This window comes from Erythrolamprus reginae, chromosome Z (genome assembly GCF_031021105.1).
Source record: "Erythrolamprus reginae isolate rEryReg1 chromosome Z, rEryReg1.hap1, whole genome shotgun sequence".
Classification (NCBI taxonomy): Eukaryota; Metazoa; Chordata; class Lepidosauria; order Squamata; family Dipsadidae; genus Erythrolamprus; species Erythrolamprus reginae.
Window position 1 is genome coordinate 127,679,592 of NC_091963.1, and position 16,668 is coordinate 127,696,259.

A 16,668-nucleotide genomic window follows, 5' to 3' on the forward strand; every position below is an offset into this window, starting at 1 on the left:
CTGAGTCCGTTTCAGAATGAGTGGCACATAAATACAGTGTTCCCTCACTTTTCACGGGGGATGCGTTCCGAGACCGCCCGCGAAAGTTGAATTTCCGCGAAGTAGAGATGCGGAAGTAAATACACTACTTTTGGCTATGAACAGTATCACAAGCCTTCCCTTAACACTTTAAACCCCTAAATTGCGATTTATCATTCCCTTAGCAACCATTTACATTATTACTCACCATGTTTATTTATTAAAGTTTATTAAAAAAAATATTTATTAAAGGTGGACGAATGTTTGGCGATGACATATGACGTCATTGGGCAGAAAAACCCGTGGTATAGGGGAAAAAACTGAGAAGTATTTTTTAATTAATATTTTTGAAAAACCGTGGTATAGACTTTTCGCGAAGTTCGAACCCGTGAAAATCGAGGGAACACTGTACAATCAATCGGTCAATAAATAAATATTCTCGTTCTTTCTCTTTGGAAGACATGCCTACCATGGATTAGGAGAATAGTTGTAAGCATTTTATTCTGAAATACATGGCATAGTTTCCAGAACTGCGGATGTCATGTTATCTGAAGCAAGATCTGATTGGGGCTGAGGTCCAGGGCTTGCCCCGCCCTCATCTGCCCCAAATGCCATCGAGCTGCAGTCTAAGACCTGCACAGCTTCGGATGAACAGCAGATGTCAGGAAAGCAATGTGGAAAATTGTCTTTCCTGCCATAAAAGCGGCTATCGAGATTTTTGCAAGGCAGATTTGGTAGCCTATGCCAATTTTGCCCCTTTCCTGTCCTATCCCATGCTGCATCACATTTTAGGTTTATAAAACAAGAGAAGGGAAGGGGAAAGGCAAAGAAAGGAAAGGAAAGGAAAGGAAAGAAAGAAAGAAAGAAAGAAAGAAAGAAAGAAAGAAAGAAAGAAAGAAAGAAAGAAAGGAAATCTCTGTCGGTTCTTACCTCAAATACCTGAGTTATCGTCCCCTCCTAGTATTCCTCCTGAAAGTGCAGGGTTCACTTTTTTCTTTCCCAATCAACCAAATGTCAATCTATTGCAACAGGAATTGACCGAGTGGCTTGTCGGCCAAGCCTGATATGTGCATCGAGAGAGAGACTGATTGGCCTAAAATCACCCACCCGCTTTTCCTGCCTAAAATGAACATAGAGTCTTCTGGTTTATAACCTGGAACTTTGGCCGTTGACCATGTAATTTATTGCCAACTGTCATAAACAGGGGAGAGCTACTGCCTGGACCGGGGGTGGGTGGGGGTGGGGAATGCATTGGGATAGCAAAAATGGAGCTCCACCCCAGAGCGCCCAATTTGCACTGAAAGATGTTGAAAGAAAATGCAGGGCGTCCTGTATAAGCCACGCCCACAGTGTGGTAGTAAAAACTTAGTAGCTCTTCACTGGTCATAAAGTTCTAACAATTTGGTTTCTGTTAACTTGAACCAGAATACAAGTTTGCTCCAAACATTTAGCAGACTATTAAAAACAAATCCCAGAATGGGACTTTATTATAAATAAAGAAGCAAAAATATCCCATCAGGACAAGCCCACTGGTATTTAAAAATAAGAGCAAACCCCACTCCCTCCTAGCACTGATGATGTTACCTAATTTCAGAGATGGGTTGGTACCGGTGTGGTCTAATGCGCCACTCCAGTAGTGGCCCGCCGATTGCGCAATTTACACGCAACGGTTCCGGTGCTCTCTTTGCTGCTCCGTGCGCAGCGCCATCTTCTTTTTTCTCTAATTTTTAAATAATTTTTGTTCTCTGAACATGCACAGAAGAAAAATCGTCCCTCTGCACATGTGCATAAGCAAAATCACGTGATGGAACATGCGGCATCATTCCCCCCCCCCTAATTTTAGGTGATTTTTTTTTGCTCTCTGAGCATGCAGAGAAGAAAATCATCCCTCTGCTCATGCGCAGAAGCAAAATCACATGATGGAACGTGCGCACATGAAACATAAGTACACACTGATAGATAAGTAAGAGGAACCCTTGGTAATGAAGTGCCTGCAAGGAAACCACCAAGCTCAAGAAAGCACCAAGGACCCTGTAGTTCAACCCTGAGCTACAAATGTTCTCTTCTGTAGTATCTCACAGACAGATTACTAGCAGAGCAGTGGACAGGTTAAGGCAGGGGTCCCCAAACTTTTTACACGGGGACGGTTCACTGTCCCTCGGACTGTTGGAGGGCCGGACTATTAAAAAAACCTATGAACAAATCCCTATGCACACTGCACATACCTTATTTTAAAGTAAAAACAAAATGGGAACGTACTATTTAGAGGGGGGGGGGAAGAAGTCTGAAATTCATATATGTTTATGTCTTGTTTTTAATTTTCTTTTGTTAACATCTGATTGGCTATACAAGGTTTTCTTGGCTTATAGAAAAATGTATAAAGAAAGAAGGAAGCACTTTGGCATAATGGTTAATAAGTTAGAAATATAATTGGTGGTGTACTTTTTTGAGGAGGGAATTTAATTAAAAGAAAATGAATGTAACTGGATGACAAAATTAGGAAAAAAACTTTTGCAACTTTTTTGATGATTGATATTAGTTACTAACAAAATACCGCATTTTATTCATAGAAAATTAGATGTGCTCCTGTCACTCACCCGCGGGCCGGATAAATAGCCTCAGCGGGCCGCATGTGGCCCGCGGGCCGTAGTTTGGGGACCGCAGGGTTAAGGTATGGTGCCCAGATTGACTTCTATCAAGTGGGAGGCGGTGCGAGCGTCTTACCAAGGCAACCTGCGACTTACTAAGGCAAACTTTTCCTGAAGGCTTCCCCATGAGCCTTGGTGGCACAGTGGTTAGAGTGCAATATTGCAAGCTGCTTCTGCTGACTGCTGGCTGTAGTTCACCAGTTCAAATCTCACCAGGCTCAAGGTTGACTCAGCCTTCCATCCTTCTGAGGTGGGTAAAATGAGGACCCAGGATGTTGGGGGCAATATGCTGACTCTCTGTAAACTGCTTAGAGAGGACAGTAAAGCACTTTGAAGCGGTATACAAGTCTAAGTGTTATTGCTATTAACCTTGCATGTGGAAAGCCAGCAAAGGTGGTGTCAAAGGGCAATTGGGTGATCGTGGGATTCTGCAACCATTGTTAGTGTAAGTCAGTTGCCAAATTCCTAGATTATGATTATTTATTTATTTATTTATTTATTTATTTATTTATTTATTTATTTATTTACTGGACTTATATGCCATGTCCAATCTCTCATTATGAGACCAAGTGGTGCTCAAACAGCTGAACTTTGAGGAAGGTCAGAAATATCACATTTTCAACAGTTGTTGTGACTTCAAATGGATGTTGAATAAAGTGATTGTTAAATGATTATTTGTTTAGTTGGCAGGGCCAACAGAGTACAGTGATCCCTCGATTTTCGCGATCTCGATCTTCGCGAAACGCTATATCGCGATTTTTCAAAAAATATTAATTAAAAATATTTTCCCACCCGATGACGTCACTCTCTTCCTTTGTCATCTTTCTTTCTCTCTCTCTTTCTCTATCTTGCTTCTTCCTCTCTCACACTCTCTTCCTCCCTCTCTCATCTCTTTCTTTCCTTCTCTCTCTTTCTCTATCTCTCCCCCTCTTGCTCTCGAGCGGCGGGTGGGCGAGCGAGCGGCGGGCGGGCAGCAGCGAGGAGCCGAAGATCGGGGTTTCCCCTTTGCGTGGGCGGCGGGGAAGACCCAGGGAAGGTTCCTTCGGCCGCCCAGCAGCTGATCTGCTCCGCAGCGCCAGAGCAGCGAGGAGCCGAAGATCGGGGTTTCCCCTTTGCGTGGGCGGTGGGGAAACCCTGATCTTCGGCTCCTCGCTGCTGCCATGCCGAGCAGATCAGCTGCTGGGCGGCCGAAGGAACCTTCCCTGGGTCTTCCCCGCCGCCCACGCAAACTCCACCATCTGCGCATGTGCGGCCATGGAAAAAAGGGCGCGCATGCGCAGATGGTGTTTTTACTTCCGCACCACTACATCGCGAAAAATCGATTATCGTGAGGGGTCTTGGAACGGAACCCTCACGATAATCGAGGGATCACTGTAATAGTTGGGAGATTAATTTAGTAAAATTTGTGGATAATGGTCATTTGCCACAAGTTTTTCTCCCGACAGAAATCTGATCAGGACATAGAGAGAATGATATGCTATGATTGGTTATAATTTTAGATCTCTATTTTTTTATTCCTTTTTTTTCTTGCATAATGCACAAGCTGAATTCAGATAAGGGTAAAGTGTAAATTGTGTGCGCCTCTCTGAGATCTTTGGGGAAAGGACAAGGTTATTCAAATAAAAGGTACTCGTTCTTTATCTCATCATCAGAGCGAGTGATTATGAAGTTAACTCTTTCCGTTCATCTCAGGGCAATTCCTTTCCAAGGGAAAAGCTTGTGAATGGCAAGCCCACCCATCGCCAAAGGACTTTCCACCATTGCTTGCAAATTTGTAATTACTTCTTTAATGTCATGTAGAAACCAGCTGATGAAAAAGTCTTCCTTGAAGGCACTCTGGAGTCTGTTTTATAGCTCTGTGCGGAACTTCAAGCCAGTGTTGCCTAGTTGTTGAGTGCAGATTTCATCAAGCAGTTGGCTCTGAGCCACTGTGAAGTGTTCCTTCCAATTCCCTACGGTGCCTAGTGAGGAGTAAAACAATTTAGAGAAAGAAGAAAAAAAACCTCAACAATTTGAATGAACCTTATTTAACCCTTTAACATATTTAAATGTTTTGATCACTCTATCTATCTATCTATCTATCTATCTATCTATCTATCTATCTATCTATCTATCCATCCATCCCAGCGACCAGTTAGGTCCCACAGAGTTGGCCTTCTTCGGGTCCCGTCGACTAAATAATGTCGTCTGGCGGGACCCAGGGGAAGAGCCTTCTCTGTGGTGACTCCAACCCTCTGGAACCAGCTCCCCCCTGAGATTAGGATTGCCCCCACCCTCCTTGCCTTTCGTAAACTCCTTAAAACCCACCTCTGCCGTCAGGCATGGGGGAATTGAAACATCTCCCCCTTGCCCATGTTGTTTTGGTGCTTGATTGATTGTGTGCTTGTTTTTTATATATATTGGGGTTGCTTTTATGAACTTTTTAACTTAAAACTGTAATTAGATTGGTAAATATTAGATTTGTCATTATGTATTGTTTTTGTCACTGTTGTGAGCCGCCCCGAGTCTACGGAGAGGGGCGGCATATAAATCCAATAAATCTAATCTAATCTAATCTAATCTAATCTAATCTAATCTAATCTAATCTAATCTATCTATTAAATTTTTATGCCGCCCTTCTCTTCAGACTCAGGGCGGCTTACAACATGTTAGCAATAGCACTTTTTAACAGAGCCCCCACAATTCGGCTCCTCATTTTACCCACCTCAGAAGGATGGAAGGCTGAGTCAACCTTGAGCCAGTGATGAGATTTGAACCACTGACCTACAGATCTACAGTCAGCTTCAGTGGCCTACAGTACAGCACTCTACCTGCTGCGCCACCCCGGCTCATCATGTCCCCCCTTTGCCTTCTGTCCTCCAGAATATACAGATTGAGTTCATTCAGTCTTTCCTGATAAGTTTTATGCTTAAGACCTTCCACCGTTTTTGTAGCCTGTCTTTGGATCTGTTCAATTTTATCAATATCTTTTTGTAGGTGAGGTCTCCAGAATTGAACACAGTGTTCCAAATGTGGTCTCACCAGCGCTCTATACAGCAGGATCACAATCTCCCTCTTCCTGCCTGTTATACCTCTAGCTATGCAGCCAAGCATTCTGCTTGTTTCCCTACCGCCTGACTGCACTCTTCACACATTTTGAGACTGTCAGAAATCACTACCCCTAAATCCTTCTCTTCTGAAGTTTTTGCTAACACAGAACTGGCAATACAATACAACACACAACACAAAACAGCCTCCTTTCCATTATAGGCAGCTAGGAATTAGTGACTCTCCCACCTTTTCTCATAAAGGGTGACACATTTTGGTCCATGACAAATGAAGGTACGTTGCTGTAATTAGCCATTGGGTTCTTTTTCATTCTCTCAAATGTGGTATGCTGCACAATCTGATCCAGGACCAATTCTGAAAGCTCTATATTTAAGAACTGAGCTACTTTCTGGATTTCCCTGGCTGGGTTCTGTGGAGGGAAAGAAAGATTAGAACAAGAAGTGTAGTGAATTGGATTGTGAGAATCCAGTTTCATCTTATGGAAAGTCTTGTTGAATAAAACATGTTTCTGTATGCTCTTCACACCCTTGTGTTTTGTTGACATAATGAGGAGCTTTTAGCTACAGTATTTTTGGAGTATAAGATGAACCTAGATTTTAGAGGAAGAAAACAAGGAAAAAAGCATTCTGAACCAAATTGTTTAATAATATATTATTTAATAAAATACCAGTATGGCAGAATACTTTGTACACAAGATACAATGGTACCTCTACTTAAGAACTTAATTCGTTCTGTGACCAGGTTCTTAAGTAGAAACGTTCTTAAGTAGAAGCATTTTTTCCCATTGGAATCAATGTAAAAGCAAATAATGCGTACAAACCCATTAGGAAAGAAATAAAAGCTCGGAATTTGGGTGGGAGGAGGAGGAGGAAGAAGAGGAGGAGAACAGTCGCTGCCGAAGGAAGAAGGTGAGGTGAGGGGATTCAAAAAAAATTCCAAACTTTAAAGCTTAAAAAAAAAAGGGACTCTGAAGTGGCTAGGAGGAGCACGCGCCTCCCATACACCCGGCGTGAGGCTGCCTCCCGTACACTTCCTCCTACACTGGCTACTGCTGCAGCTACCTGCTGCCTCTTCCTTCCCATGCTGAAGGGCTCCCCTCTCCTCTCGCTTGCTCACTTTGTAGCTGGTGCCTTTCCTTCGCTGTGGTGACTCCTCAGCTGCCCAGAGCAAAGGGAACATTTTTTTTCTCTGGGTGTTGGCAGAGGTTTGTTCCCTGTCCAAGCGAAAGGAAAATGCTTCGTTCGCACTGGACTGCCAGAGCCTCCTTAAATGCCACCAAAAGGCTCCTCTGGCAGCCCAGATGGCCGGGATTAAAAGGGGAATGGCAGGAAACTGGCCGGGCCTTTGTGCCACTCTCAAATTTCCTGGGATTTTTTTCCGGGCTCGGGTTCTTAAGTAAAAAAATGTTTCTTAAGAAGAGGCAAAAAAGTCTTGAACACCCGGTTCTTATCTAGAAAAGTTCTTAAGTAGAGGCGTTCTTAAGTAGAGGTACCACTGTATTGTGTATACAAGTACACACAACCATGTTCACTTTTTACAAACTTCTAACTTAACAGCTTTAAGGCTTGTGGACTTTAACTCCCAGAATTCCTCCTCCAGTCATGCTAGCAAAATGAAGCATGCAGAGGGTTTGGGAATTCTGCGTGGGGGAAGGCAAAAATACCCCCATTTTTGAAAAAAAAAAAAAGACCCATTTTTCACCCATTTGTTTGCAAAAACAGGGTATGCAGAGGGTTTGGGAAGCCTGCAGAGTGCTCCTAGGGGGTGGAGGAAGGCAAGAATGCTCCGGTTTTTGCCCTTTAAAAAAAAAAACCCAAGTGTTTTTGCCTCCCTACCCCCTCTAGGAGCGCTCTGCAGGCCTCTCAAAACTTCTGCATACCCCATTTTTGCAAACAAAAGGCACGTGTTTTGCAAAACTGGGATGCAGAGGGGGGGTTTCGGGAAGCAAAAAATGACTGTATTCGGTGTATAAGATGCACTGACATTTCCACCCTCTTTTGGAGGGCAAAAAGGTGCATCTTATACTCTGAAAAATATGGTAATTCATTCCACTCATTTAACTTTTTACAAAATAACTCATGTTTACATTGTCCAATTAATAAGGCATTCGGGTTTTCTATGACTTATGATAGACCCGGGTCTCTAACCCACAGTCTGTGGATTGACATCAATCCATGGCCTGCCAGAAAGCAAGTAAAGCTCCATCCGTGCACATGTGTAACCGCACAACCACGCTCCCACCTGCTCCACGGAAAAATTACTCTCCACAGAACTGGTTCAAGGCACCCAAACGTTTGGGGACTGCTGTGATGGACTATAATAGAGCAACAAATACAATAAGTGGCAAAAATTAACAACAAAAAAAATTCACATTTTCTCTTGGCAAAACTATAGCCATTTTTTCAACTGTGATTGCATGGAATCCCACAGTTCTGCAAGCAATTGCAATTGAAAAATAACTAAATAAATGAACATATTTTTTTTTCAACAGTGCTACTCAGATGCCAATCTGATGCTTTATGGATGGTATGTATGTGCATTTTATGATGAACTGGCCTGTATTTAAACCTAATCATAATCTTTAGTATTTGATTTTCAAAATGTATAAAATTGAGTTCTAATTTTCCCTTAAAAATCACTATTAAAAATATTAATAGGAAAAAAGTGACCTTATTTGATGAAGTCCTAAGGTTCTCTTTAGTGGAGAAAGAGACCTTACTACCTTGAGTATGTCTGTACGTATAAATGTATGAGAAATGCTTACCTCTTTTATGTCTTCATAAAAGAGATACAAAATTGAATGATGGTCTTTAGCTTCCCACCAACCACGAACATGGTCAAACCATGAGCCATAACCAACTGCAAAAGAAATAAAAATTGAGATTAGAAATTAGGAAATGATGTATAGTATCCAAATCTGCCAAACTCTAAATGTAGAAAATAATTAGCATGAGATTTTCTTGTCTTTTTATTTTCTTTTTACAAAAACCCATTCACTCCTCACCATGTGTGTTGTTAACAAAAAAGTTCCACTTGTCTCCTGTATTATGAAACTTATCTGGATCACCTATTCCCCTAAAACATTCAGGTAAGAAAGTTTGTTCTTTACATAAATAGCCTCCATTTACCTTTCCCAGCAATGAAATTCCCCAGAAAGTCTTCCCACTTTCCCGGATCTTCAAACAATGCAAGCATGCGGTGGAAATGGAAGTAGGAGACAGCACAGTCCTTGGCATTTCTGGCCACATAAATGATCTGTGAAAATAAAATTTATGCAGGAACATTAGTTGATAGAAACTCAATTTACAGGGATTATTTGATGGGCTTAGGCCAGGGGTAGGGAAAGTTGGTTCTTCCATGACATGTGGACTTTAACTCCAAGAATTCCTGAGCTAGCATGATAGGCTCATGAATTCTGGGAGCTGAAGCCCACAAGTTCTAGAAGAGCCAACTTTGCCTACCTCTTGTCTGTCTATCTATCTATCTATCTATCTATCTATCTATCTATCTATCTATCTATCTATCTATTTAAATTTGTAGGCCATTGGCTACTTAGAAGTGAGAGAGCTTTAATTTAATCACTCATTTGTTCCTAGGCAAATGATTTAGGATTATAGCAACCTTGGTAAGAAGGGCAGAATGAGTTCCCAGAGTTATGTTGCTTGTAATGGACAAAATATTTATGATTGGCTGATTGATTGGATTTCTCCAAAGACTCAGGGTGGCTTACAACATATAAAAACAGTACAGAAAACATTATAAAATACAATTATAAAATAAATCTAAAAACCTGTGTTAAAAAAGCATACGACCACATTAATCCAATCTCAGTCATGGTATCAGCTGGAGCAGAGTGTCCATGCTCAATGGCCCCAGGCCTGCTGGAAAATATGATGTTTTAAAGCTTCCAGAAGGCCTGGAGAGTGGGGACAGTGTGAATCTCCGGGGGGAGCATTGCTTGGCTGATGGGACCTGGAGAAGGCCAACTCTCTAGGCCCTGACCACTTGCTAGGATACATGAGGCAGGAGACGGTCCCGCAAGTAACTTGGTCCTAGGCCATGTAGGGCTTTATAGGTGACAACCAACACTTTGAATTGCATTCAGAGATCAATCGGTAGCCAACGCATGGCTGCATTTTGGACTAGCTGCAGTCTCCGAACGTTCTTCAAAGGTAGCCCCATGTGGAGAGTATTGCAGTAATCGATCCTCGAAGTAATGAGGACATGAGTGACTTTAAGGAGAGACTCCCTGTCCAAATAAGACCGCAACTGGTACACCAGGTGAACCTGTGCAAATGTCTCCCTCGCCACAGCTGAAAGATGTTGCTCCAAACTCAGCTGTGGATCGAGGAGGATTCCCAAGTTGTGGACCTTCTCCGAGGTCTAAAGTATAATAAAATATATTATAACAAGCAGGGGTCCTTGGTGCTCTCTTCTTTCTTGCAAACATTTCATTACTCAAACTAGGTAATAACATTAAGTATTGTATCAATCAAGGGCAAAAAGGCAAATGCCACCATTCGTTTCAAATGTATGTCAGCTGCCACTTATGCTTGCTTGTTCTTCACTGCTACGCGGAGACAAATTGCCATGAACTGTGGGAAGGGGGAATGAAGGTGGGAATGCTTGGGGAAACAAAAATAAACAACACTTTGCCTTCTTGAGACACTGCCTCCAGGTCACCCAGCTGGAAGAAGGAGGAGGCTGCATACAAACTGCGCTTGGACTGACCCTTAGGGAAACATCTTGTTGAACCTGATTAGTTGGCTAATAGCTAGAGGTATAACAAGCAGGAAGAGGGAGATTATGATCCTGCTATATAGAGTGCTGGTGAGACCACATTTGGAATACTGTGTTCAGTTCTGGAGACCTCACCTACAAAAAGATATTGACAAAATTGAACGGGTCCAAAGACGGGCTACAAGAATGGTGGAAGGTCTTAAGCATAAAACGTATCAGGAAAGACTTCATGAACTCAATCTGTATAGTCTGGAGGATAGAAGGAAAAGGGGGGACATGATCGAAACATTTAAATATGTTAAAGGGTTAAATAAGGTCCAGGAGGGAAGTGTTTTTAATAGGAAAGTGAACACAGGAACAAGGGGACACAATCTGAAGTTAGTTGAGGGAAAGATCAAAAGCAACGTGAGGAAATATTATTTTACTGAAAGAGTAGTAGATCCTTGGAACAAACTTCCAGCAGGCGTGGTAGATAAATCCACAGTAACTGAATTTAAACATGCCTGGGATAAACATATATCCATCCTAAGATAAAATACAGAAAATAGTATAAGGGCAGACTAGATGGATCATGAGGTCTTTTTCTGCTGTCAGACTTCTATGTTTCTATGTTTCTAGTTATACCAGGCTGGGCAATGAGAGAGGTAAGGGAGGGAAAAGTAGAATTTAAGGATTTTGGCACATGATTCTCATTTCTTGCTTTGCAATAGTACAATACATTTGATCTACAACAGTGATGGCGAAACATTTTTTCCTTGGGTGCCGAAGCATGTGTGCATGTGCTATCGTGTATGCACAAGTGTCCATACCCATTATTCAATGCTTGGGGATAGTGAAAATGGCCTCCCTTGCCCTCCCCGGAGGCCTTGAAACAGCCCATTTCCTAAACTAATGGACCCAATAGGCCCGTTTTTCACCTTCCCCAGGCTCCAGATGCAAAAATGCCCATCCCCAATCCCCTGGAGACTCTCCGGAAGCTGAAAATGCCCTCCCAGAGCCAGTGTTCCCTCTAATTTTTTTGGGGGGTGGGCAGAAAAGTATAGTGTCTGAGCGGCAGTCCCTTCGGGACTGGGCGGCACAGAAATAATAAACAAACAAACAAACAAACAAATAAATAAAAAACCCACCCTGTTTTGCCTCAGAGAATTTCAGAATAAAATACTGTACTGTGTGTCTATAACAGTGAGCTCATAATAGGGCAACTCTATCAATATCAAAATGCCACTTAAATAGTTGAGCTAGTTTCAAACTAGATTTTGATTTTCTTTCTCTCTTCCTTACTCCCATTCTTTTTCTTTCTCTTTTCCTTCCTCTCTTTTTCTATCTGTTTCTCTCTCTTCCTCTCTTCCTCTCTCTCTCCTTCCCTCTCACTCTTTCCCTCTCGGCTTCTGGGCAGCTTTGAAAAACTCTGAGTTGATTATGATTTTTAAGTGCGCCATGGCTCACTGCTCAGCTTAGAGGGAACTATGCCCAGAGCCTCTTGGCAAGCTAAAAATAAGCTGGCTGGCACGCACATGCACATTGGAATTGAGCTAAGGCATGCCAGCAGATATGGCTCCATGTGCCACCTGTGGCACCCGTGCCATAGGTTTGCCATCACTGATCTACAATAAACTTTAACAGTGATGGCAGACCTATGGAACGGGTGCCAGAGGTGGCACACGGAGCCATATCTGAGGGCACACAAGGCATTGCCCTATGTCAGCTCCAGTGCGCCTATGCACACTAGCCAGCTTATTTTGGGGATCCTTTGCAGCCGTTTTCGCTCTCCCCAGGCTTCAGGAAAGCCTCCTGAACCTTGGGGATGGTGAAAAATGGCCCAACAGGCCCACCAGAAGTCTGGAGTCTTCAGTGAGGCTTGTGCGCCTGGGGGGGAGGGCATTGCGTTATGGGTGTGGGCACGCATGCAAAGGGTATTGTTTGCGTGCACACTCTTTTGGTACCCGAGCTTAAAAAGGTTCACGATCACTGAACTATATCTTTCTCAACAAATGGAACCAAGGATTGTTTCCATTTAGAGGTTTAAGTTGTGGCAGTTCCAACAATGTGGTGGAACAGAACCCTGACGAAACCAAGCATGCATCAGATGAATAGGCTCAGTGACATCACCTTCTCCAAGTGAAATGTTTATAAGAGAAGCAAAACATTTAGAAATTTTGGGCTTTTCAGACATAATTTAATTCCTGTTTTTCTGAGCTATGTTGTGCTGAACTGGGTGGTGGTGAGCACTGTAATCCCACAAGTACCAGATTGGCAAACATAGATCTTGTTCAATTCAGGACAAATGCTAGATGGAGGGGATTCTGAAAAAGTGGAATGCCTGGACTGCATTACGTAATGAAACCCTACACATAATGAAATCCTACAATAACAAAAAAAATCCAGTAAGTGGGGAGCTGAAAAAAAGATGGTGGCCGTATGTGCAGTGCCGGAACTTGGCTTCTGTGCCTGCTCAGAAAGAAAAAAAATGCAAAGATTTTTTTTTTTTAAAAAAAATTATACTTAAAAAAAAAGAAAAGATGGCGGTGCCCATGGACCAGCAACGACTGGTATGGTTTAGTGATGTCATCATAATGGCACCAGGAACCAGTCTGAACTGGGAGGAACCCATCCCTGCCTTGGTGAACATTAATACACTGAGTAAACCTTGAGTTCTAACCTTGCAATTTTGTTCCCAGAAGGAAGTTGGCAGGAGTTGAACTGGAAAATGAGATTTGAGGGTTCGCGGAGAAGGCATTGCTAATGCCATTTCAAAGCCTACAAGGTCAGGAGATACGAAATCAGCCACACATTGCAAAGTACAGTATTTAATTCTACCATTTTCCCTCTGTGCCTGTGAGACTCACTCACCTGAAGGGATGGGCTTTGGAGGGAAAAGTTCTATGTAGGGGCTCCGCTCAATAATGGATGCCCGGGCACATTTCTGTGCATCTCCTCTATGTTGGACCATGTCCACAATTTCCTGTATCCATGTGGTCCCTACCAGAAAGGAAGAAAAAAAGCTATAGAGAATAGAGAATTCATCCGGCTGTCACGGCTGACCACATTTCCTGTTTCTCCTTCTCCCATAGCTCTGCCAATCATTCTCATGAGGCTCCTCTTTACCTGATTTGGGATAAGTGCAGAGAAGAAGGTCATCAGGCCGAGCTTGAAAGCCACTTATGAGGTTCCAATTTTCTAACACTTCACTGGGCATTGGGATTCCTTCAATTTCCACCAGTTTGGAGGGCTTGATAAATTTGTTTTCCAAGCTTTCCATCTCTGATTTGAGGCCCACCCACAACACAGCAAAAGAGATATTATTGTATGGTACGTCTCGGTCACTTCTGCTTCCTTTAGCAGAGTTGTCAGAATGTACACAATCCAATCCACTTGTTTTTTCATTTCTGTTATGGACTTTCAGCTTTCTGTCTGCTCCTCCCTCTTAACAAACTGGTTGGGGCATATCTGTTGAGGCAGATTTGGAAATACTTTCTAAATTTCAGATAGGTATTTCTCATATATGAAAACTGAGCCACCAGTTCTCCTTTTCAATTGGATGAATGAATTGTACACATAAAATAATGTTGTGCTTTATTTATAGTTTGTGTTAGAAGGGACCCTGTGGGTCTACTAGCCCACCTTTGTACTTGTGGAGGAGGCCCTATACTAATGATGGCGAAACTATGGCATGGGTGCCACAGGTGGCACATGGAGCCATATCTGCTGGCACACGAACCGTTGCATGTGTGCTGGCCATCTGGCTCACACAGAAGCTCTGGGAGGGCATTTTTGGCTTCCAGAGCCTCCAGGGGGGTGGGGGAGGCTGTTTTTACTCACCCCCAGCTCCAGGGAAACCTTTGGAGCCTGGGGAGGGCAAAATACGAGCCTACAGGGCCCACCAGAAGTTGGGAAACAGGCAGTTTCTGGCCTCCAGATGGCCTCCGAAGGGGCAGGGAAAGCTGTTTTTGCCCTCCCCAGGCACTGAATTATGGGTGTGGGCACTCACACATGTACGATAGCGTGCACGCATGCTCTTTTGGCACCCGAGGGAAAAGGGTTCGCCATCACTGCCTTATGCCATCCCAGACATATGGCAGTCCGGTCTCTTCTTGAAGGTTTCAGTGTTGGGGCATTCATAACCTCCTCAGGCATACCATTCCACCGGTTGTTCGCTCTCACCATCAGAAAGTTCTTCCTTATTTCTAGGTTGAATCTCTCCTTGGTCAGCTTCCATCCATTGCTCCTTGTCTGGCTCTTTAGTGCTTTAGGAAACAGCGTGAACCCTCCTCACTGTGGCAGCCCCTCAAGTATTTGAAGACTGCTATCTCCCTGGACATCCTCTTCACAAGACTATCCATGCGCAGTTCCTGCAGGCTTTTCTCATATATTTTGGTCTCCAGTCCCTTTATTATTCTGGTTGCTCTCTTCTGTACTTTTTCCAAACTTTCAATGTCTTTTTGTAGTGTGGAGCCCAAAATTGAATGCAGCACTCTAGGTGTGGTCTGATTAGGGTATTATATAGTGGTATTAATACTTCTTTAGTCCTAGATTGTATCCCTCTATTGAAGCAACTCAAGGTTAACTCAAGTTGACTTTTTTAGCTGTCACTGCACATTGCTAGCTCATATTTAATTGGTTTCCCCCCCAAGACTCCTAGATCTCTCTCACAGTCACTTGTGTTGAGTGTGGTTTCACCCACTTTGTATATATGTTTTAGGATTTTCTTACCTAGGTGTAGGATTTCACTTTTCTCTAAGGTGAACTTCATTTTGTTTGTTTGGGCCCACTGTACAAGTCTGTCTAGATCTTTCTGTATCCTGAGCCTATCCTCTGGGGTATTGGCCACTCCCACCAGCTTGGTGTTGCCTCTGAATTTAATTTATTAATTTATTAATTTATTAATTTGCTAATTTGCTAATTTGCTAATTTGTTTGTTTGTTTGTTAGTTAGTTAGTTAGTTAGTTTGTTTGTTTGTTTGTTTGTTGGATTTGTATGCTGCCCCTCTCCGGAGACTCGGGGCGGCTAACAGCAACAATAAAGCAGTGTACAATAGTAGTCTGATGTTAGAAATAATTAAAAGCCCATTAATATTAAAAAAACCAAACATACATACATACATACCATGCATAGAATTGTAAAGGCCTAGGGGGAAGAGGGTCTCAATTCCCCCATGCCTGACGGCAGAGGTGGGTTTTAAGCAGCTTACGAAAGGCAAGGAGGGTGGGGGCAATTCTAATCTTTGGGGGGAGTTGGTTCCAGAGGGCCGGGGCCGCCACAGAGAAGGCTCTTCCCCTGGGTCCCGCTAAGCGACATTCTTTAGTTGACGGGACCCGGAGAAGATCCACTCTGTGGGACCTAACTGGTCGCTGGGATTCGTGCAGCAGAAGGCGGTCCCTGAGATAATCTTGGTCCTCTGTTTCCTCATCTAGGTCATTAATGAATATGTTAAAGAGTACTGGGGCTAGGACTGATCCTTGTGGTACTCTGCTGCTTTCTTCTCTCTGCGTCATGGCCCAACTTCTCAGCACTCCTGCAGGAGATCAGACAAGCACCGGAGCGAGGCAAAAGGTAAGGGCTGGGTGGGCTGCTCGCAGTACAGTGGGCGGTGAAGCAGGCATAACATTCATGGGTCCCTTTAATTAAAAACGTCCTTATTTTCTTATTTGAGCTAAGAATAATCCAGTAAATGTTTTCACAGTCGTTCATATAAATATTCCCAAACTTGTATATTTTCCTTTCGCCAGTAGATGGCAGTCTCAACTTAAGTTTCAATATTTCCACTAGTCAGCTGTCATTTTAGTTATAGATCAATTATAGAAGCAGGATAAGTTTTTTTTAAAGTAAATGATTACAGCATTTCAAAATGCCTTCCCATTACCACATTGTCACAATTTAAGGGTCCAATTCTCTGTAATATTTAAAAAATATATGTTATCAATCCTTTCCTTCCAGTCTGGTATTTTTCTCAGAATGCTTGAATGCTGCTTTAACAACTAATTCTGAGCAAATAGTTTTAATTATTCCTTGGGGTTAGGTTGTAAAGCCAAAATCTCCCCCAGTTCCAGTCACTGTTCACCTACTTCACTCCAGCACCAGTTGTCCACCCTGGTTGTCCCCCCAGCTTCGTGGCAGCCATCTTTAGGCTGCCACTTCACCTCACCCTGGCTGAGGAAAAAGAACTCTGAGTCAGAAAGGAGAGTTGCAACTCTCCACAACCTCACGGGGTGACCTC

The 16,668-nt window shown here is 43.0% G+C and overlaps 2 protein-coding genes across 2 annotated transcripts in view; both read right to left on the reverse strand.

Moving 5' to 3' along the window:
• Window positions 1-1,085, reverse strand: part of LOC139153459 (sulfotransferase 1C2-like) — an 18,729-nt gene extending 17,644 nt beyond the window's left edge. The window contains exon 1 of the mRNA XM_070727420.1: window positions 949-1,085. The gene's annotated coding sequence lies outside the window, so the exon portion shown is untranslated. The remainder of the gene's footprint in view (window positions 1-948) is intronic.
• A 3,352-nt stretch (window positions 1,086-4,437) lies between these two features.
• Window positions 4,438-13,841, reverse strand: LOC139153460 (sulfotransferase 1C2-like). Its single transcript, XM_070727421.1, has 7 exons — window positions 13,560-13,841; window positions 13,305-13,433; window positions 13,114-13,211; window positions 8,843-8,969; window positions 8,479-8,573; window positions 5,943-6,123; window positions 4,438-4,627 (listed from the first exon to the last, which is right to left on the reverse strand). The coding sequence occupies exons 1-7, from the start codon at window positions 13,711-13,713 to the stop codon at window positions 4,515-4,517; spliced, it is 897 nt and encodes a 298-aa protein (XP_070583522.1). The 5' UTR covers window positions 13,714-13,841; the 3' UTR covers window positions 4,438-4,514.
• Between the last annotated feature and the right edge of the window lie 2,827 nt (window positions 13,842-16,668).